Below are 20,239 nucleotides of genomic sequence, written 5' to 3' on the forward strand. Positions count from 1 at the left end.
ACGACATAGCAGGCCGCTGCCCAGAGACCCCACGGGGGGCCGCCGCCACCGCCGCCACAGACACCAAGGCTCCGCTGTTCCGGGTCCCTGCCCGGAGCTGCCCCTCCTGCTCCCCTATCAGCCACATTGCTGACTCCTGGGAAGTCCTTCTGGAGGTCTGACCACCTTCCTTCTTGTTTCAGCCAGGGCGGACTGTGGCCCCTGCCGTGGCTGGAAGGACGGGGTAATCTAGGCCTTGTTCCCTCCTCCACTCTGGCTGACCTCTTGAGCCCTCTCCGCTCCCCTTTCCTTTATTTTGGGATCCAGACTACCGCTTATCACAGACAGTTTATTTTTTATTAAAAAGACAAAGCTCACGACTCGTGCCGTTTTCTGGGAGCAGAAGGCGGCCGCAGAGGATGGAGGGGGCGGCAGCGGAGGGCCTCAGCGGGGAGCAGCGCCAGGTCCGTGGGGCCAGGGCTGTCCAAAGGCAAACCGCCTCTTCTGCCACGCCGGCTGCCCACCCAGAACCAACCCCGCAGCCCTTTCCTCATCCATCGCCCACGCGCGCCATTCCCTGTCTGGGCAGCTGCTGTCCCCGCTGTCCCCGTTGTCCCCAATCCCGTTCCCCATGTTCGCTGTCGGTGTCCACTCTTGGCCGACTGAATTTACGGAGAGACCCTACGGCCACCCCCAGCTGGGGCATCCCCTTCCCCAGTCCCACAACAACCTTGTGTAGGGCTCCCCCGGGGGCTCCTCTCACCAAGACCCCGGCACTGACCGCACTCCACCGCTCCTCCCCTCCCCGCTCCCCTACCCCTCCCCACATCTGCACTGGCTGTTCCCTGCAGGGTCCAAACTAAGAAGGGCTCTGCCCTCCCCACCCCCGCCCGCCAACGCCCTCGGGCTCTCTTTCCTGTTCTCACCCAAACCCAGACAGGGCCTCTTCTGGCTGCCCACCCACGGCTCCCCCGGGGACAACCTTGCCCTCTCAGGTGCCCTGTGCTCTGGCTTTCTGTCCCACCTGTCTGTACCGATGACTCTGAAGCTACTCATAAGCCCCAAGGAGCCTTGACCTCTCTGCCACCTTCACACTTGGCCACTGCACTCCCATGACTCTCTTTCTCTGGGGCTTCTCCTTTTTCCTTAACATTTTTATTTGTAACGCGGCTCAAAGCAAAGAACACGCGGTTTACCCCCTTCACGGACCGCCACGGAGTGTTGCCTACGATCCCGTTGCTGTGTGATGCCGCCAGAACCTGCCTTCCTGTGGCGCTGGATCTCTGCCCCTCGAACAGCATCTCCCCCTTGCCGGGCCCCTGCGGGCCCTGCAACCACCAGTCCCCTCTCTGTGAATTTGGCTACGGGAGGTGTGTCCTGTGAGGGGAGTCGCACAGTATTTGGCCTTCCGCGACGGGCTTCTTTCACTCCCCGTGATGTCCTCATGGCTCACGCATGTCGGAGGACCTCCTTCCTCGCTGGGGGGGAGCACTGTTCCCCTGGGCACCCGTCCCGCCACTTCTCCCCTGTTCTCGCGCCGGAGGACCCTCCGTTGTCGCATTTTTCGGCTACGGCGGACACTGCTGCAGTGAGCACGGGTGGGCAAGTCTCTCCTCCAGACCCCGTTTTCTGTGCCTTCTTTTCTTTTCTGGAGGGGGTCTTCTTCTCTAGGAATGTCTCCCCCCGCCCTCCCGCGCAATGGCTCCGTCTTCCTCGGTCACCAAAAGCACTGTTAGCGCAAGCCTGGCTTCTGCTGTTCAAGCACCTGCCAGACAAGCCTGTGGCTCCAGCCACCCCCTCCCACCCCGGGTCCTCTCGACCAAGAGCAGTGGGGCTGCGGAGGGCGCTAGGCCACAGCGGGGCTGCTGGGAACTTGCACTCGGCCTACGTCCCTGTCCGCGCCGCAATCCCTCACCTCTCAGAAGGAAGGAAGGTACCGGAAGCCCCTCCTGCTTCAAGCATTATGGAACCCTCGCTGCCAAGTGCGTCTGTCTCCTCAGCGAGCTTTCTCCCGGCTCCAGCCAGCCCGAGGACAAGCCCGCCAGACATCTTCCTCCAGGCCACCCAGAGGCGTCCGGAAGTGCGTCCTTTCTCTGCCCTTCGATGCTTCCCCTCAACATTACTCTGGAAACGTCTCTTTCCTCATTCCCCTCTGAGGTACAATTTAGATGCCTCCACTCGATCTTCCCAGCTGGCCCCAGTCCTGGTGGTCATTCCTCCCCGGGATTTCCCTGGTGCTCACTGTCTGCCTCACTCAGGAGGTGCCCAGAGCCAACCCTAAGAATGTGACACTGAGAGTGGGCCCAGGGCAGGGGTGGGGGGGGCATGCATCTCAGGCCACCCCCACAGCCGGCAGGTGAGGCGTGCATGAGGCTTTACGCACTGGCCACAGGAGGCTTCCGGAGATTCTCACCATTTGTGACAGCACGGCCTCTGTCCGGCTCGCCCTGAGTGACCTCTGTGTAGCCTTTGACCTTGGTGACCTTTCCGTCCAGCAACACCTGTGCTCCCGTCTCCAGCTGCGCACTTGCTCACCTGCCTGCCTGTCCCGGCATCTGAGGTTCTCTCGGGCATCATTCCCTTCTCTCCGCTGAAAGCTCCCTTGGAGGGACGCCGGGGTGGCTCAGTCATTGAGCGTCTGCCTTCAGCTCAGGTCATGATCCCAAGGTCCTGGGATCAAGCCCCGCATTGGCTCCCTGCTTGGCAGGAGGCCTGCTTCTCTCTCTCCCATTCCCCCTTCCTGTGTTCTCTCTCTCGCTGTGTCTCTCTCTGTCAAATAAATAAATAAAATCTTAAAAAAAAAAAAGAGCCCTTGGACAGTGTGTCCATACCTACTGCTCTCTCTCCCACCTCTTAACGAAGGACGCCCACCCGTCCCTCCACCCGTCCATCCTCCCACCCGTCCGTCCCTCCACCCGTCCATCCCCCGACCCATCCGTTCAGCAAACATGCACTCTGCCCCGGCTGTGGTCCAGAATGTGACGTGGCCAGTCCTACTTCCTGTCTGCATGGGGTTTACAATGCAGCAGCAGGGACAGCTGGCTACGAGCTGGGGAAGAGGTATTGAGGGGGACAGTGCTTTACCTGCCATGCCAGCTACTGCTTCCCCCCACCTGGACACACCACAGACATCTCTAACTCAACATGTCCCAAATTCAATTTGTCATCCCCTCCAAACCCACACCCTCTTCCATGTTCCCCTGTGCTGGCTTGTCACACCCCAATGTGGAGGCCTATGGCTTGTCCTACAATTCCTCTCTCCCACCTCTCCCTGGGGACTGGGTCCCCACCCTATCTCCTCCCCCGCCCTCGTTTGTCCCTGCAGTCCCACCGGGTCCTGACCCCCTCGCCAAGGCAGCCAGAGCTGACCCCTCACCGGCCCCTTCCACCTCTCTGCCACTCCCATCCAGACTCCATTCTCCGGCCAGGATCAAGAAGAGCTTGCTAGAAACGATTCTGCCACAAATTTGAAATGGCTGGGGCACCTGGGGGTTCCGCTGGCTGAGTGTCTGACTCTTGACTTCAGCCAGGTCGTGATCTCAGGGTTGTGAGATCAAGCCCTGCGACAGACGTCACGCTCAGCAGGGAGTCTGCCTGAGGTTCTTTCTCTTCCTCTGCAACCCCTCCCCTTGCTCGAGCACGTGCAAGCTCACGCTCTCCAATACATAAATAAATAAATCTGAAGAAAAAAACTTGAAATGGCTTTTCACTCAATCCAGACTAAAGAACTCCAGCATGACCTCCAGGGACAGCGTGCCTTCCTCCAGCTGCTCTGCATACGCCTCCTACTACGTGCAGTGACTGAGCTCCTGGGACCATTTTCCAAGAACCTTTTACTGAGTGTCCAGTGTCATTCCAGGCCTTGGTGACACAGAGATCAGTAGCCTCCTGCCTAACGGAACTAACAGTGACGTTCCTTGAGGCATGCCGTTTCTTCCCCCTGGGACATCATCCCCTCTGGATTGTTCTCCAACCTACCGTGCAGAGTTAGTGCCCTGGGCACACCTCGCTGTAATCCCTTTCATACATGGCTGCTACTTTACCGGGTTTCTGTGTACCTGGCATATAGTCTCAATGCTGAAATCCTTTCATTCATTCAAACATTTACTGAGCACTTACTACGTGACAGGCACTGTGAGGTGCTAAGGACACACCGATGAACAAAGTAGACACAGTTATTATTTTTTTAAGATTTTATTTTTTTGAGAGACAGAGATCACAAGTAGGCAGAGAGGCAGGCAGAGAAAGAGGGTGAAGCAGGCTCCCTGCTGAGCAAAGAGCCCTATGTGGGACTCGATCCCAGGACCCCGAGATCACGACCTGACCTGAAGGCAGAGGCTTAACCCACCAAGCCACGCAGGCGCCCCAGTAGACACAATTCTTGTGATCATAGAGCATACATCCCAGTGTGGGAGACAGACGACAGAGATAGTCAAACAGGTAGGGTATATTAGAGGGTGATGTGCTATAAAGGAAAAAATTGAGTTGCAGGAAGAAGGTTGAGTGGAATGAGTGTCTACAGATAGGAGATCCAGAGTAGGTCTCCTGAGTAACGTGAAGTTTGAGCAGTGAAACAATGCAGTAAATGAAAGTACAGGCTCTGTGGGTGCCTGCAGGAAGAGCTTCCAGACGTAAGCCAAAGCCAGTGCAAAGGCCCTGAGTTGAAGTGAGAGCAGTAGAGGAAGGGAGAAAGATACTCGGTGTGCAGGGTTGGAGGGAGACCGTAGGACCTTGTAGGGCTTTGCCATTGTAGATACTGGCTTTTACTCTGAATAAATGGAGGACCCCTGGAGTATTTTGAACAGAGGCGGGGACAGAATCTGACCTAGAATTTAAAAGCATCACCCTGGCTGCTGTCTTCTGACTAGAACATAGCAGGAGCAAGGGGAGAAGCAAAGAAACCGGTGAGGTAGCTGCTGGAGTCATCCAGGTGAGAGTGGTGGCTGGGGCCAGGCAGGCAGCATGCAGCTGGTGGGGAGTGGCCAAGCTCTGGACAGACTTTTGAAATGAAGCCCATAGGGGCGCCTGGGTGGCTCAGTGGGTTAAAGCCTCTGCCTTCGGCTCAGGTCATGATCTCAGGGTCCTGGGATGGAGCCCCGCATCGAGCCCCGCATCGAGCCCCGCATCGAGCCCTGCATAGAGCCCCGCATTGGGCTCCCCACTCAGCAGTAAGCCTGCTTCCCCCCTCCCCCTGCCTGCCTCTCTGCCTACTTGTGATCTCTGTCAAATAAATAAATAAAAAATCTTAAAAAAAAAAAAAAAAAGAAAGAAAAACAAAAAGAAATGAAGCCCACGGCATCTGAGGATGGGCTGCATGTGACGGGGAGGGAAGGAGAGCTTGCACCGCGGTCTGTGCAAATGCAAGACTGGACTTGCGACTGGACTTGCTAATGAACTGATGGGGGGGGTGGGAAGAACGTCTATTCAAGTCTTTTGTCCATCGAGTCATTGGTCTTTTGCTGTTTAGTTGTGGAAAATCCCATTTTGAAGTGAACTCACTCTCCACCCCAGGTCTTCCAGGCCCTCATTTAAAGAGCTCTTCCTCTCCCTTAAAATCCAAATAGAGGTAGTTTCAGAGCCAGAAGACACCCTAATGTCATTTACTCCACCTCCAGAATGGCCCCTATTCCTGCAATTTTTTGAGGTCTCAAGCCTCAGAATTGGTTGTCTAACCTCAGTCCTTCCTGCTGCACACCGGCCTCTACTGTTTTGGCTCCACAAATGAGAAAAGTCACGCAAAAATCACAGATTAGAATTGGAGTTAAGATTCCAATAGACCCGAAACACAAGGTGACCCATTTACAACGGGATCCTTAAGCAAGGCCAGGTGACTTGGCTCCGCGAACGAGAAAGGACACGCACGCGCAGTAGAACTGAGGGCATGACGAGGCCAACGAAGTCGTGGCTTCTGCCCGAATCCAAGATGGCCGCGCGCTCCGCCCATCACCTCCTGGGGGGGTGGCGGGGGAGAGGCTCAAAGCTCAGCACGCCATTGGTGGAGTTGCCCGCGGCGTATCCCCGCCCCCTCGCGAGGGGCGGGAGTGACAGTGTCCTAATTTCCGGTTCCGGCAGTACCGGGAGCCGGGTCGAGATGGAGGAAGATGCGAGCGGGGGCCGGCCGCCGCTGGGCATGGAGGCTCGAGTGGGCGCTGTGGCCTAAAGGGCCGGGTTCGGAGCTCGCCTCAGTCGCGGCAGAACCGCCCTGATCGGAGGAGGTGAGAAGCCGGCGGCGCCGAGCGCCTGACGGCGGAGGTCTCCGAGGACCCGGACCTGTCACGGCGGCGGCGAGTGCCTGCGGCTCCGCGGGAGCCGGCCTCGCAGCCCCGGGGCCGAGGGGCGGCTGCGGCCAGGCGTCTGCTCCTGTCCGAGGAGCGCGCGGCGGAGGGAGCGGGGCGGGGGCGTGGCTCGGCCGGCAGCGAGCCCCGGGCCGAGGGCGGCCGTGCGGTGGGCCCGGGCAGGCGCTGCCGGGACGGCTGTCGTGCGGTGTCTCTGACGAGGATCGCGTGGGTGCCTGTGGACGACCCCGGGAGAGCTGGGTGGGACCGCTCCGTGACGGGGGGGGGCGGCCTCGAGGGAGGGGTCGGAGGGGTCGGAGGCGTCGCGGTGGCCGAGCGTGGAGATGTGTCCGCGCTCGTGCGGGGAGAGGGAGTGTGGATGCAGACGCAGTGGGAGAGTGAGGGACAGAAGGGGGCAGAGGCCTTGTTTCCGCTGAGAATCGGGGGCCGAGCCCAGCGTGTGGGTCCAGAGCTGCGGGACGGGGTTTGCTTTGGTGCGGGTGGCCCCGGGAACAGCTCTGCCTGCGTCCGGTAACCAGTGCTGGGCCCAGTTCTGGCGACAAGTCAGGATAGAGTCGTAATGGTCCTGGACTTTTTGAGCAGCTCTGTCATCCTTATTCCGATAGTGACAGTCGTCACTTAAAGCAGTGTTTTCCGAACGCTGGGGCACTGTAGTCACCCAGAGAGCTCGTTGACATGTGGCTGTCACTGGGCGAGCTGGCCTGCAGCCTCAGTTTGTCCTCTGCAAGCTCCCAGGTGCGAGCGCGGCTCTGACCAGCCAGGGCTCAGGGCAGCGCTGTCCGGGAGAGCTCTGCAGTGGTAGAGATGCTCCGCTGTTACAGAAGGCTTTCCCACGTGCCGCCACACGGTGCATGTGTGGCGGGCCTGGCTGCCCCGCTTCCCAGATGAGGAAACTGAGTTTCAGTGAAGCGACATGGTTCCGATCGTACCAGTAAGTAATGGAAGTGGACCTCGGACCTCCTGAGTACGGGTGTTCTTCCCACTGCATGACCCCGGCCTTCCAGGTGGCCTGCCTTGTCCTGAACCAGAGTTTTACCTCAGAACCTAGAGAATGATCTGGAGTGATGCTTCTGGCTCAGGAAGAGTGCAAGTGGCAGGGAGAAGTGCAGAGACCACCAATCTGTCCCTTTCCCCTGCTGGGCTTGGTAGCAGAGGCTCTGCCTCTCACATCTCGGGGTGTCCTGGGTCATCTGTTGGGCTCCATAGGAAGCACTTCAGACTTTGCGCCTGGGCAGTTGTTGAAAGATGGGAGGAAACTCGATTCGGAGCTGTGCACGCAAGTAAGGGTCGGCGGAAAGAACCAGAAGGAACGGGGGCTGCTGAGCTAGGAGAAGGGAAGCCCAGAGGCAGTGTGCGTACGGGCACCCGCCAAGAGGATTTTCCATCAGGTAAAACAGGAGGGACTAGTTTTGGTATTTCAGCAGGAAGTTTGGAGGTTATAGAACAAAGAGCAGGTTGGGATCCCACTTTCGAGGGGCCCCCGCAGCTTTTGAAGGGTTAGAGGGGGTGTGTGCGTGGCCTTCCCTCCTTCAGCTGTACAAGCTTCTCCCTCTGAGGCATAACCCTTAGTGGCTTTGGTCACCATGACAGCTGTAGAAGCCACCTGCCTTGGCTTCGGAGAGCCCCCCTTCCTTCTGGGAATTTACAGTCAATAGGCCCAGGTAAGGATGGAGGAAAGCGGAGAAATGGGGTGCTGGGTCCCGCCGTCGGACTTGTTGTCAGGAGTTAGTGGTTCTTTGCGATTGAGCCCGACAAGTTGAGAACGAGTCCACTGCTCTTCTTTTCTGTCCTGCTTAGCACCGTGGGCGCGAGCCCGGCAGGAGGCCGTCTCGCTTGAGCCCTGCCGTGTCTGTGCGGTGGCCGCAGCGTGCTGGCCGGCCGCTCAGCTCGGTCAGTCCCTCCACCAGCACGCTGGGAAGCAGAGGCAGCTCTTGGTTTCTCGGGAGCAAAGCTGGGAGAAATCTCTGGTCATCTGCAGGCCCGGGAGCTTATGGTTAACCCTTTAGCCCCGAGTGACCAGCAGCCATGAAAGCATTAACGCTGCCTACCACGGGTGGGAGGGACCCGGCTTTAGACTGAGCAGTGTGACTTGTGCCGGGGCTCCTCACTTCCGTGGGGTAGAAGGCATGGTCAGTAGAGGAGAAATCTTGGCTCATATCCTGCCTCCACCATGACCTTGGACCTGTTCCTTTTACCTTACCTGATGCCGGAGTGTCTGTCTGTGCACAGGTGAGGTTCTAAGGTCACATGAGGTGACAGGTATTCGGAAAATCCTTGAGTCTCTTTCTGCTCATCGCCCAGTGGTGTTGGAAACATGACCTTGGGACCCTGGATACCAGACTCTGGACAGGTGACAGTGACCACCTTCTCTTGAAGGCCTCAGAGGAGAGGACTGTGGGGCTTGTTGGGTGTCCCCATCTGAGGCTGGGGAGGAAGGGCCACTTTTGCCCGCAGCAGGTGACACGGCAGCCTTCCTTTCGGTTATTTCCCACATCCTAGGTGCTCCTCCTGGGCCGAGCTGGTTGTTCTAAGCCATCGTTTGCTGCTCTCGTGGTCTGGTGCATTTCTGCTGTGTCCGCACGGCTCTGCCCTGCAGGGTTCCTCCGCTGGCCTCACCTGGAAGCTGAGGTTTTCCCTCAGGGCACAGGTGTTTGGCTCGCCCTGCAGGCAGCCTGGCCTTCTGTGACAGTGACACAGTCCAGCTGGGGGTGGGGGCGGGGGCTCACTGTGCTTCTCTGCTGACTTCCATGGCAAAGCGAGAAGGTCCTCAGGCTACTTGGGACCTTTGGTTGGGAGAGGTGGTCACGGATGGATTCCGTTGAGACACTCGACATGAGGTTGGCCAAGGCACTGGCTTTGGGAACATTTCAGCTTCTAGAGTTGTCCCTTTAATGTGGCCACCTCCTTTCCAAGCCCGTCGGGATTTCTCCCAAAGCCTGGGGAGCCCCTGACTTCTCGCGGCCAGTTCCACCTCCCCGCTTCCACGCTGGCCGAAAATGTCCAGTGTCCTGGGCAGGAACACGTTCCTTTGTCGCTCAGGGCATGTCCAGTAGATCATGACCCGTTGCTGGACAGTTCTTAAGTTGGAAGGTCCTGGTTTCATATGGTTATTGCATTAGTGCTGGTTTTGCTGGAGAACTTCGGTGTTGGCCAGGCCTGACATTAGAGCCACGGCAGCGTACTTTGGCCTGGTTTCTGTCTGAGTCTTAGATCCATTCCCCGGAGGGATTGCTGTTGTCTTTGAAAACAGACTGTGCGCGTCTGGAAGCCAGAGGCAGTATCTTCCTATCGCTTGGGTCTCCCCTCATTGTACAGCACAGAGGTTACGACTTCTGGGCGCAGGGGTGAGAAGGGCCAGGCCTGTCCTGTGCCCTGTGGTTCTCCAGACTTCAGGGAAACCTCTTTGCTCTCTGCTGCTGCTTCTTTTCTCTAGAGTGAGTTATCTAATAACCAAAGGGGACTCTGACCTTTGGCTTGTTGCTAACTTTCTATCCTTTGCTGGAGGGAGGGGAGGGGGGCAGACGTTCTTCTAATGCAGGCTGCAGGGAAGATAAGTGTAGTGTGAGTGAGTCGGGGCAGCTCTGAGGGCCCAGTCCGCTGCGGGCAAATGGTGACAAAAGAAGCACCTGCTGAGGGTTAGCGGTCAAGGCGGTGCCTCCTTGGGAGGCCCTGGGGCAGCCAAAATGGAGCACTGGCTTCCCTTCAGCATTAGGAACCTGCTAAGTGTCACTCAGTGACATCCCTTCATCCCGCCTGGAGGCCTTGCCCCTGCCAGGTGGTTTCTCCGGCGGCATCCTGAGCTCTGCCTGGGTGAACAGAGCCGGAGGCGCATGGGCTATGACTCAGGGCCCGGGCAGAGGCAGGGACTGGAATCGGTGGTCTGCTCAGCCGGGGCAGGGAGCCGAGCTGGGAGCAGAGCTGCGGGAGTCACTGAAGTGAGGGGAGGCTTCTGGAATTGGGGAAGGGCTGGCCAAGGAGAGAGAAGGGGCACGAAGGACGGCTCGGGCAAGAGAGCCGGCCAAGCTGGACTGGGTGGGATCTAAACTCCGGGGAGGCGGGTACCCCAGAGATGAAGCCTGAGGACGGGGTTCGGAGCCTAGCCGGCAGGGCAGAGCGCAAAGCCTGGCCTCCTTGCCCACGTCCTCCCGCCCGCTCGCACCCCCAGGTCTGCAGGCGCCATGGAGGACAAACGCAACATCCAGATCATAGAATGGGAGCACCTGGACAAGAAGAAGTTCTACGTGTTTGGGGTAGCAATGACCATGATGATCCGCGTCAGCGTCTACCCGTTCACCCTCATCCGCACCCGGCTGCAGGTCCAGAAGGGCAAGAGCCTCTACCACGGGACCTTCGATGCCTTTGTCAAGATCCTGCGAGCCGACGGCGTGACTGGCCTCTACCGGGGCTTCCTGGTCAATACCTTCACGCTCATCTCCGGCCAGTGCTACGTCACCACGTACGAGCTCACCCGGAAGTTTGTCGCTGACTATAGCCAGAGCAACACGGTCAAGTCGCTGGTGGCCGGCGGCTCGGCCTCCCTTGTGGCCCAGAGCATCACGGTGCCCATCGATGTGGTGTCCCAGCACCTGATGATGCAACGCAAGGGTGAGAGAATGGGCCGCTTCCAAGTGCGAGCGAGCCCCGAGGGACGAGGGGTGGTAGCCTTTGGCCAAACCAAGGACATTATCAAGCAGATCCTGCGGGCTGACGGGCTCCGAGGCTTCTACCGGGGGTACGTGGCGTCACTGCTCACCTACATCCCAAACAGTGCTGTCTGGTGGCCCTTCTATCACTTCTATGCAGGTAAGGGGGGTAGGAGAGCAGGGGTTGGGCGGGTGGGGTGAGTGGGGGCGGGGCGGGCGGGGCGCTGTGCAAGCCAGAGAGGAGGATTTCAGGGAAGAATGGGGTGTTCGTCCAACAAACATTTGATCCCAAGAGGGCTCACGGATGAATGAGACGCGGGTTCTTGCTTTCGGGGAGCTTCTGTCATCGTTGGGGGCTCAGACGAGTCAAGTAGATGACTCTAGAACATCAAGTATGTTGATTGCCTTAATCAGTGGGGGTTCGTGGACTTTAATTGGAAGGCGAGGAAGGACAAATTTCATGGGCTATTTGGGATCTGAAGAGGAAATTTCAAATTTCAGATGACTGTTTGCATTGGATGCCTTTCCTCAGCGTTGTTAAATTCAGGGTGTCAAAGAGCCTGGAACCCCTCCGCTCCTAGAATGTATTTTTGTTCATAAGACATTTTACTTTTCTTGTTTCCCAGGAATGGATTACTGGGTCCAAAGATAACATTTTTGAGGGCCTCAATAAGCATGTTGCCAGACTTCCTTCTGGAAGGCAGAGTGCATTGCCAAGAACAGGATCTGAGCGTGCCCGTGACCGTTGACACCCACGGCTTTGGGCCACCAGCAGACTCCCGTGAGGACGGTGTCTGCTTGCAGCCTCCGCAGTCCCTGCTGTGGGCTCCGAGCCTTGGCCGTGGGCATTCTGCCCAGTCCATCCGGGACCTTTCTAACCAAACTTCATAATGCCTTCCTCACCTGTCATCATCCTCTCCCTCCAGGACTACCCCTTTGTGATTCTCCTATTTTCCTGACTGTGCCTTCTTCTTTATTGCTAGCTCTGTTTCTCCCTCGTGTTCAGCACAGTCTTCTTGCATATTTGGTAAAATTCACCCAGACTCCACCCCTGACCTTTTGCCTCAGATCCTTTGGGAACAGATCCTGGTAATCTTAATGTTGAGAAAAACTCTAAGAGGGGCACATGGGTGGCTCAGTCTGTTAAGTGTCTGCCTTCGGCTCAGGTCATGATCCCGGGGTCCTGGGATCGAGCCCCACAACCAGCTCCCTGCTCAGTGGGAAGCCTGCTTCTCCCTCTCCCTCTGCCCCCTGGCCTGCTTGTGCACGTGTGCGCTTTCTCGCAAAAAAAAAAAAAAAAAAGAAGAAGAAAAAAAGAGCACTCTAGGAAATGTGAGCGTTTTCTCTGGCATCTCTCTTTGCCCTTCTCTCCTCATGTGATTTCATTTACAATTGACTTGTCCTTTTCTGCCATGTCAGAAAATCTGTGTCTGTCCCTAGACTAACTTTCCAGAGCTCTGGACAGACACTGACTGTTGAGCCTCCCAACTTGGACGCATGCATTTACATCCGAAACACTATGCAGTAAACTCTCTTTCATCCCAGGCTGGTTGACTCACTTCCTTCTCTCAGTGGCCAGGTTATGCTCCATGTCACTGACACAGTCACTCCCTCGTCCCCACATCTGGTCCTGGTGACCCCAGAATGTCTTTTCCTACTCTCTGTCCATTTCTCCTGCCTTCCCTGGAAACCAGGCCTCCGGGCCCACCCTGCCGGCTGCTGCGCTAGCCCTCTAGCTGGTCTCCCGTCCCACCTACCACACCTGCCAAGGAAGTCACTCTGTAAACCCTGGACGTGGTGCTCAGCGGCTCCCCCTGCTGGCCGAGGACGGGCCCACCTCTTCAGCCTGGCTTCCGCCGCCCTTTACAGCGGAGTGTCCCCTGGTGTGGTGTGCGTGGTAGCCAGGCCAGATCACGCACAAATCTTCCCACCCCAGCTTTGTTCCTCTCGGCCGTCCAGGTGCACCGGCCCTGTGAAGCCATGACATACGTGAGTGCTGCTCACTGCCGCCTCACATCTCTCCTTGGAGCCCTTCTTAACCCCGAAACCACCTGTCTGTCCTTGAGCCCCGGTGGCGTTCCTTAAAGCTTCCTTCTGCAGCTGCATAGCTTGCCTTGATGCCGTTTGTTCTGTTCCACGGTGTGGAAAGGTTCCCTTTTTCCTAATGCATTTTTCAGTTGAGATACAATTAAGATACAGTTGATTGGGAAGTTTCTTGGAAGGGGGAGGAAACTGACATTTATTGACTACACGCCACCTGCCAGACAGGCTCCTGGACACGGGTGCTTCGTAAATACTTGTTGAATGAGTAGAGTGGTTCTTGTCATTCCCTTTGGCTTAAAATCTGCCACTGGTGCCTTCTGAGCATTTAGGATAAGTGTAAACACAAGTTTACAAAGTGAACACGAGTGTGCCCGTGGCCAGTGCAGGTCCCCATGATCTGGCCGCTCTGCTGGGCCAGCCCTGCGGTGGCCTCCTTCCCCTTGCTCCACTCCGTCCTCACTGTCCTGCTCTCTGTTCTTGAAACACACCAAGCTCTGTTCTCACCTTTCCATATAACGTTCTCTCGACCTGGAGCGCCCTGTCCCCCATCGTCCTTCTGGTGCTCCAGGCCTCAGCCTACATGCCACCTTTGCGCAGAAGACGTCTTCATCCAGTTGGAAAAAGGGCTCCTTCTCTTTTTTTTCAGCTTGTTTCTTTCACAGCATTTGTCATAATTTGCGATCACTTTGTCCTTGACTCACAGCTCCTACAGCAGAATGTGAGTCCCATAAAGGTCCTTCCAGGTTCCTTTCTTTGCTGTGTGTCCTGTGCTCAGCGCAGTGCCTGGCATCCGGTAGCGTGAAATAAACAGACATTTATATTACTGTCCAAAATCATGTGGCCAGGAGGGACTTAAACCAAGTGAGCTTGGGTTTACCATCTGCTCTGCAGATACTCGGTGCCCATGACCGCTTGTTGAACGATAATGGAGAGCAGAGACCTGGAGCTCTTGCCCCCACCCTCTTGCTTTGTTTTCTCATCCTCTCCCGAAGTCCTAGGAAAATGGTCTGTGTGCATGACTACAGCTGGAACCTGGAGCCTGCTGTGGCTTGCAGGCCCAGGGGCCAGTGCAGACAGGCCCATGGAGGCTGGCAGCGCCGAGCCGGATGCCACCTCGCAGCGGCCGTGAGATGCTTCCTTCTCTGGAGAAACAGGACGCGGGTGTCTCGGTTTATGCTGGTCTCTCGGTTTATGCGGACTGGTGGCTAGCGACCTCGGGTGGCAGGGGGAGGCAGCTCTGGCAGGCCGTACGGAGTCCTCCCATGCTGCCGGATTTAGAGGCTCTCACGCCTACCCCCGATCTTTAGGTGGTCACAAATGACCAAAAGTAAGGGATGAGAAGAAAACTCTTTAAGGTTCTATGGCAGCTGAGCTGTAGAGAGAAGACGGAGACGGAACCTGCGATGGCAAGCCTGCCGTGCGTCCAGCCTCCTGCGGAGCAGAAGCCAGAGCTTTCGCCTCACACTGGCCTTGCTGCCCTTGAAGACTTAAGGCACGCCCTTGCCTCAGGGCCTTTACACAGGACGTTACCTCTGCTTGGAAAGTTCTTTGCACATATCCATAGGGCTTGCACTCGCCTTCAGGTCTTTGCTCAGACTCGAGCCTTGGAGAGGGCTTCCGTGCCCACCGTGTTTACCACGGCAGCCCCTGCATTGCCAGCACTCCGCATTCCCCATCCCCCTCTCCTGCTTTATCCTTGACAGGGGACACACGTGACCTTCTGACGTAGCTGTCTTTTGGTTTTTGGGATTGCCTGTGTCTCCCCCCGCCTCCCCATTGAACAGAAACCTTTATGAGGTTGGGATTCGACCTTGTTTATTCATACCTCCATCCTCGGGGCCAGGGGCGGCTGGCCACGTGGCCACTCAGGGAGCCTTTGTTCAACAAGCGAGCTCTTGTCTTTCATGGCTAGAGAGGGTAAAGCTAACAGTTCAGCCGCACTGAGCTTCCCCGTGACCAGGGAGTGGGTGATCTGGCCGTCTCCATCAGCAGTTTGAGAAATGAGCTTTGCTTTCTTGATACTGCCTGGAGAAAACATCTCACTCTAGATGTGACTTTCTCTCGTTATTATTTTTATTTTTAAAAACATTCATATGGCGGGGGACCCCTGGGTGGCTCAGTCAGTTAAGTGTCTGCCTTCGGCTCAGGTCACAATCCCAGACTCCTAGTATCGAGCCCTGCATCCGACTCCCTCCTCAGTGGAGAGCCTGCTTCTCCCTCTTCCTCTGCCACTCTGCCTACTTGTGCTCGCTCACTCTCTCTAATGAATAAATTAAAAATCTTAAAAAAAAATTCACATAGAGGGGCGCCTGGGTGGCTCAATGGCTAAAGCCTCTGCCTTCGGCTCAGGTCATGATCCCGGGGTCTTGGGATCGAGCCCCGCGTCGGGCTCTCTTCTCAACAGGGAGCCTGCTTCTCCCTCTCTCTCTCTGCCTACTTGTAATCTCTGTCTGTCAAATAAATAAATAAATCTTTAAAATAAATTCACATAGGTATATACATGATGGAGTATTAGCCATTAAAAAAAATGAAAACTTACTGTTTGCCATGACATGGACGGAGTTAGATGGTATAATGCTAAGTGAGATAAGCCAGTCGGGGAAAAGCAGGTATCATAGGATCTCACACAGATGTAGAATTTAAGAAACAAGACAAAGAAAAAAAGAGACAAACCAAAAAACAGGCTCTTTGCTCTAGAGAACACACTGCTGGTCACCAGAGGGGAGGTGGGGGGGCTGGGAAACAGGTGATGGCGGCTGAAGGGGGTTAGTGTCATGAGCACTGAGCAGTATATAGGATTGTTGAATCACTGTATCGCACACAGGAAACTAACGTAACGCCGTCTGCTAAGAAACTGGAATTCAAAAGTATAGTACAAATATTCTCGTGGCCCAGAACGCACAAGGTCAGGACAGGGATGCGGGGAAGAGACCCCGTGCCCTCGGCAGTCACCCTGCCCCTTCCTCGTGCGTGTGTGGGAAGACGGGCCCCGTGCGCGTTCCTGGCCGTGAGTCGAGAGGAGTGGAGCACGGGCACCGGGTTTTCGCACCAGGGAGGATTTCTGTCCATCAGATGAAAGGAACTGGCGTGCAGAGAGCTTCTGAAACCCCTTCTCCAGAGAACTGTTCTGTTCAGGTTGGAGATGGACCCCGCCTGGCTTCCGGAAGGGCCCTCAGAGCCATCAGTGTTGTTGGCTCCGATGAAGCCAGGACGAGGAGACGGGTGTTCTGGGGTCCAAGGAGGCTGAGGCTGGACAGGGTTCGTCCTCGTTGGGCACAGAAGCAGCGTGAGGGCCGACTGCGTGGCGCCGCACGTCTTGAGGCCTTGTCTTTCCTTCGATTCCAGAACAGCTCTCATACCTCTGTCCTAAGGAGTGCCCACACATCGTCTTCCAGGCTGTCTCGGGGCCCCTGGCTGCGGCCACTGCTTCCATCCTCACCAACCCCATGGACGTCATCCGCACCCGAGTGCAGGTAAGACCAGCCTCCACCCGGCTGAGAAGGGTGGGTGACCTGCGGGCTCCCCCGTGTCCCCCTGACCTCTGAGCCATGGCCTTCTAGTCTAGCTGGCCTTATCCTGTCAGCCAGGCCCCTTCCCGCAACTGGCTCGCTTCTGCAGAAACCAGCTGAGCACGTCGAAGCCCCTAGTGTTCCCCTCGTGGTGTCTGTGGCCTCGCACGTCCTGCTCCTGGCCTTGCACACTTGTTCCAGTCCCAGCATGCCCTTGCTCCTGTCGTGGCCGTGCCCGCTGGGCTCCTCCCTGCCTGGCCGCCTGTTAGCATAGCCAATAGGACAGCTTTTCCTTACATCGCAGGTTTGTGGCTAGTAGACGTCTGTGCATTTCGGCGGGTAGGTCTGGCTTCTCTGCTGGGCTGGGCTCTCTGCAGACTGTTCCTGGGCAGGCCTCACCGACTGTGCCAGCTAGACTCAGCAGGGGCGCTGACAGAGCCCTTGGTGGTGCTGTCCAGGGGTGATCGTCCCTGTCCTCCCTCAGCTCAAAGACAGCTCCCCGGCACCTCGTCCAAGGAAGCAGAATCTGAATCTGGGTGTGTCACATACAGGTGGCAGGGGCTGCGGTGTGAAGCTTTAGGTGAGAATAATGGGGGATTGTGATGTCTGAGGTGGGTAGGGTAGGAGGACAGCTGTCCAGGAGAGTGGGGTCACTGTGGGGGGGGGGGAGAAACTCAACAGCTTGGAGGTGAAGTCAGCTTCCCTGATACCAGGATGCTGGGACGGAGGTGGCCGGTAAATCTAGGTTTACTTGTCCCTAGGAAAGAATGCCGCCCCCACACACTTTTTTTTTAGATTTTATTTATTTATTTGATGGAGAGAGACACAGCGAGAGAGGGAACACAAGCAGGGGGAGTGGGAGAGGGAGAGGCAGGCTTCTTGCAGAGCAGAGAGCTCCATGCAGGGCTCGATCCCAGAACTCAGGGATCGTGGCCCGAGCTGAAGGCAGACGCCCAAGGACCAAGCCCCCCAGGCGTCCCCCCCCACACTTTTGAAGGAATCAGTTGACATCTGATTGGTTTGCAGATAACAAAGTGCACAGGTTCCCTCCTCTTCTGAGGCTTATTTCGAGTGTTCCGTGAGGAGACCAAGGGAAAGGACAGGTGTCTGCTTCTGAGGCATTGCCGGGTGGGAGGGGACAAAGCGCAGCGGAGGCCCAGAGGCTCACCCGAGCGGCCCTGCCCGGCTGTGGCTCTGCGGGAGGGCAGGGGGCAGAGGGGCAGAGGAGAGTGCTGCCCAGGAAGAGCGGAGTGTGCGGCCGGCGCTTCGGGAGGTGCTGCGGGAGGTGGGGGGGAGGGGGTGACACTTGGAGCCGATCGTCTTGTGAACATCGCCCCGTCTGGGGAGGCGGGACACGGAGAGCTGGTGTCCTGCGCGGGCGGAGGGTCTGAGTGGGACCAAGTGTGCTTCGGTGGCAGGGTCTGGGGGCACAGGAAGGGGGCAGGACTGTCGAGAAGAACAGAGGAGATTCCAGCCTCAGCTGGACTCCAGTGTGGCAGGGAACAGGGGCCTTGCGGGGTGTGTGGGTGCCAGGGTGAGGGGAGGAGTCCCGCCTCAGGGACTGAGGTACTGAAGTGGTCGGAATGGAAAGGACAGAGCGGCAGGGCCGCGAGTACCCGGTCTCCCTGAGGCTGGGGGGACGCAGCCAGGGCAGGGCCGCAGCGGAGGGGCCAGTCTGATGGCGGTAATAGCTCCCACTAATGGGGCGCCAGGGCCTGCCAGCGGGACCGCTCAGACAACTGCGGTGGGGCGGGGGGTCCTCCGTCGCTGTTGCATGCACAAGGGCCCCGAGTGCAGAGTACGCTCCCCACGGGGCTGCGCTGTCGGTGACCGGTGACCGGGGAGCAGGATCTGACCCCGGCAGGCGGGCTGGCACCGGGGCCCACATGCAGCCCCGCTGCCGCTCCCAAGCACGGTCCCGCCTGGGACCCCGAGGCACAAGGCTGTACTGAGCGGCTCCGACCGCAGCCCGCGGCCCTCCGCTGTGTGCTTCTTCAGGTGGAAGGCAAGAGCTCCATCATCCTGACCTTCAGACAGCTGATGGCAGAAGAGGGGCCCTGGGGCCTCATGAAGGGCCTCTCGGCCAGAATCATCTCAGCCACGCCCTCCACCATCGTCATCGTGGTGGGCTACGAGAGCCTCAAGAAGCTGAGCCTGCGGCCGGAGCTGGTCGACTCCCGACACTGGTAACCCGCGGCGGAAGCCAAGCCCACTGGTGGCCGCGCTGCTCTGGGGCAGGGGCCGTGTGGGGAGGGTGGCACCGCCCCCCGATGGGCTCCCCGCCACCCCACATCCGCGGCCCTACCCCAGGGGGCCTGTCTGGGACAGGGCAGAGACGGAACGGCTCTTGCTGAAGAAGCTCCACACCGGGACCCCCTCGCCCATTACTTTTCATTTTCTTGCCCGACTGGGCTCCCTGGCTCAGTCCCGGTCCTCAGCCCTGTCCTACGGAAACCCACTGTCCAGTGCCACCGCCCCACGCCCTGCGAACCCTTCTTCTGGCCTCCCCCACCGTCTGTGTCCCTGAGACCCTGACAAGAGCTGTACATAGAGCTTGCTTCCCGTCACTGGTCTTCTCCTGGGCCCTCAGCCCCGCTCCCATCGGCTGCCACCAGCCCTCTCCCGCCGCCTTCCGCGGGCCCGCCCGTGTTTACTCTGGGGCTGAGCTGCCCGCCGGACTGCTCTGCTTCTCCCCGCCGACGGGGCGCGGGGGCACGAGGCCGGGCGCTTGGGCGCGCGGAGTAGGAACAACGAGAACCTCTGGTGTTCCAGAGCCCTTGTCCTCTCTTTGGAGAGGTACTAGGTTGGGGACAAATGTTGATCCTTTATCTTGTGTGTGTTTTTTTAAACCTGTGAGCGAGGTACTGTGAGGCCTGCTGAAGCGCTGGTCCTGCAGTCAGAGCCCACCCCTTCCTCAGAAAGGTGGAAAACGCGGCTCTTCCCTCAATCCCGATTCTCTGTCCCGTCCACGTTCCTTCCGAGCCAGCAGCCCCCGGACATGCAGGCCCGGGGTGACTAGAGGCCTGCCAAGTGGAGAGAGCAGCCGGTCCGGGGCAGCCCAGTGGAGCTCTGGGCGCTAAGGCAGTGGGGCCCCCGTGTCTGTACCCAGGCCCGCGGGACTCACGGACACACAGGCCTCACAGCGGGAGCCTCCGAGTCGTGAAACCACTGGTGTTTCTCTCCTCGTCCCAGTGAGGAGTCTTCCCGGTCACAGGCCTCCCGAGGGGTGCTGGGAGAGTCAGGAGCGGGGCACGAAGCCACCTGCTCACGACCGCTGCACTTACCAGCCCGACACTGCCTGCGCGGCCGCCCAGCACTCCTCCTTCCCCACGCGCCGCTGCCACCCAGGCCGCCGCACCCACAGAAGGCACACGTGTGGCTGGAGGACCCTTCCCACCTCTCATCCGTCCCACCCCGGGAAGGGCCGCGGTGCCGTGCAAGGTGCTAGCTACCGAGGCCTTGACACTTCTACGGCTGCCCCCTTCTGTCTCCCTGGCCAGGTCAGAGCCAGACCCCGCTTCTCCACCTCTGTCCACCTGGGTCTGTCAGATCTTTGAGGGCTAACCCCCTTCACCTCCCTTTGGTTGTGTGTCCCCTCTCCTCCTCTGTCAGGTGTCCCCCAGTGTCTGTCCCCTAGTGGCTCCCCCCCACACCAGGGTGCACAGGTGACTCTGACCCACTGCCCCTCCGTCACCCACCTGCCCAAGAGCCACCAGGAGGGTGGAGGCCAGGGCCCCTGTCCCTGCAGTCTCCGCGCTTCCGCCCACGC

The 20,239-nt window shown here is 58.1% G+C and overlaps 1 protein-coding gene across 2 annotated transcripts; it reads left to right on the forward strand.

Moving 5' to 3' along the window:
• The first annotated feature begins 6,027 nt into the window (after window positions 1-6,027).
• SLC25A44 (solute carrier family 25 member 44) lies at window positions 6,028-19,118 on the forward strand. Of its 2 annotated transcripts, none has more exons than XM_032844976.1 (4): window positions 6,028-6,194; window positions 10,441-11,078; window positions 16,307-16,434; window positions 18,469-19,118. In XM_032844976.1, exons 2-4 carry the CDS (start codon window positions 10,454-10,456, stop codon window positions 18,658-18,660), a joined length of 945 nt encoding a protein of 314 aa, XP_032700867.1. In that variant the 5' UTR covers window positions 6,028-6,194; window positions 10,441-10,453; the 3' UTR covers window positions 18,661-19,118. The 2 variants fall into 2 exon arrangements, with proteins under 2 accessions (XP_032700867.1, XP_032700868.1); XM_032844977.1 differs by lacking the exon at window positions 6,028-6,194 and adding an exon at window positions 9,641-9,840.
• Window positions 19,119-20,239: the final 1,121 nt, after the last annotated feature.

This window comes from Lontra canadensis, unplaced genomic scaffold (genome assembly GCF_010015895.1).
Source record: "Lontra canadensis isolate GAN:19392208 unplaced genomic scaffold, GSC_riverotter_1.0 scaffold160, whole genome shotgun sequence".
NCBI lineage: Eukaryota > Metazoa > Chordata > Mammalia > Carnivora > Mustelidae > Lontra > Lontra canadensis.

What these genes read in the sequence shown, in the direction of transcription:
- SLC25A44 (XM_032844976.1), top strand. Translation starts at nt 10,454, where the DNA reads ATGGAGGACAAACGCAACATCCAGATCATAGAATGGGAGCACCTGGAC. An exon ending in CTTCTATCACTTCTATGCAG is followed by an intron (nt 11,079 to 16,306) that starts GTAAGGGGGGTA and finishes CTTCGATTCCAG; the next exon opens with AACAGCTCTCATACCTCTGT. An exon ending in TCATCCGCACCCGAGTGCAG is followed by an intron (nt 16,435 to 18,468) that starts GTAAGACCAGCC and finishes GTGCTTCTTCAG; the next exon opens with GTGGAAGGCAAGAGCTCCAT.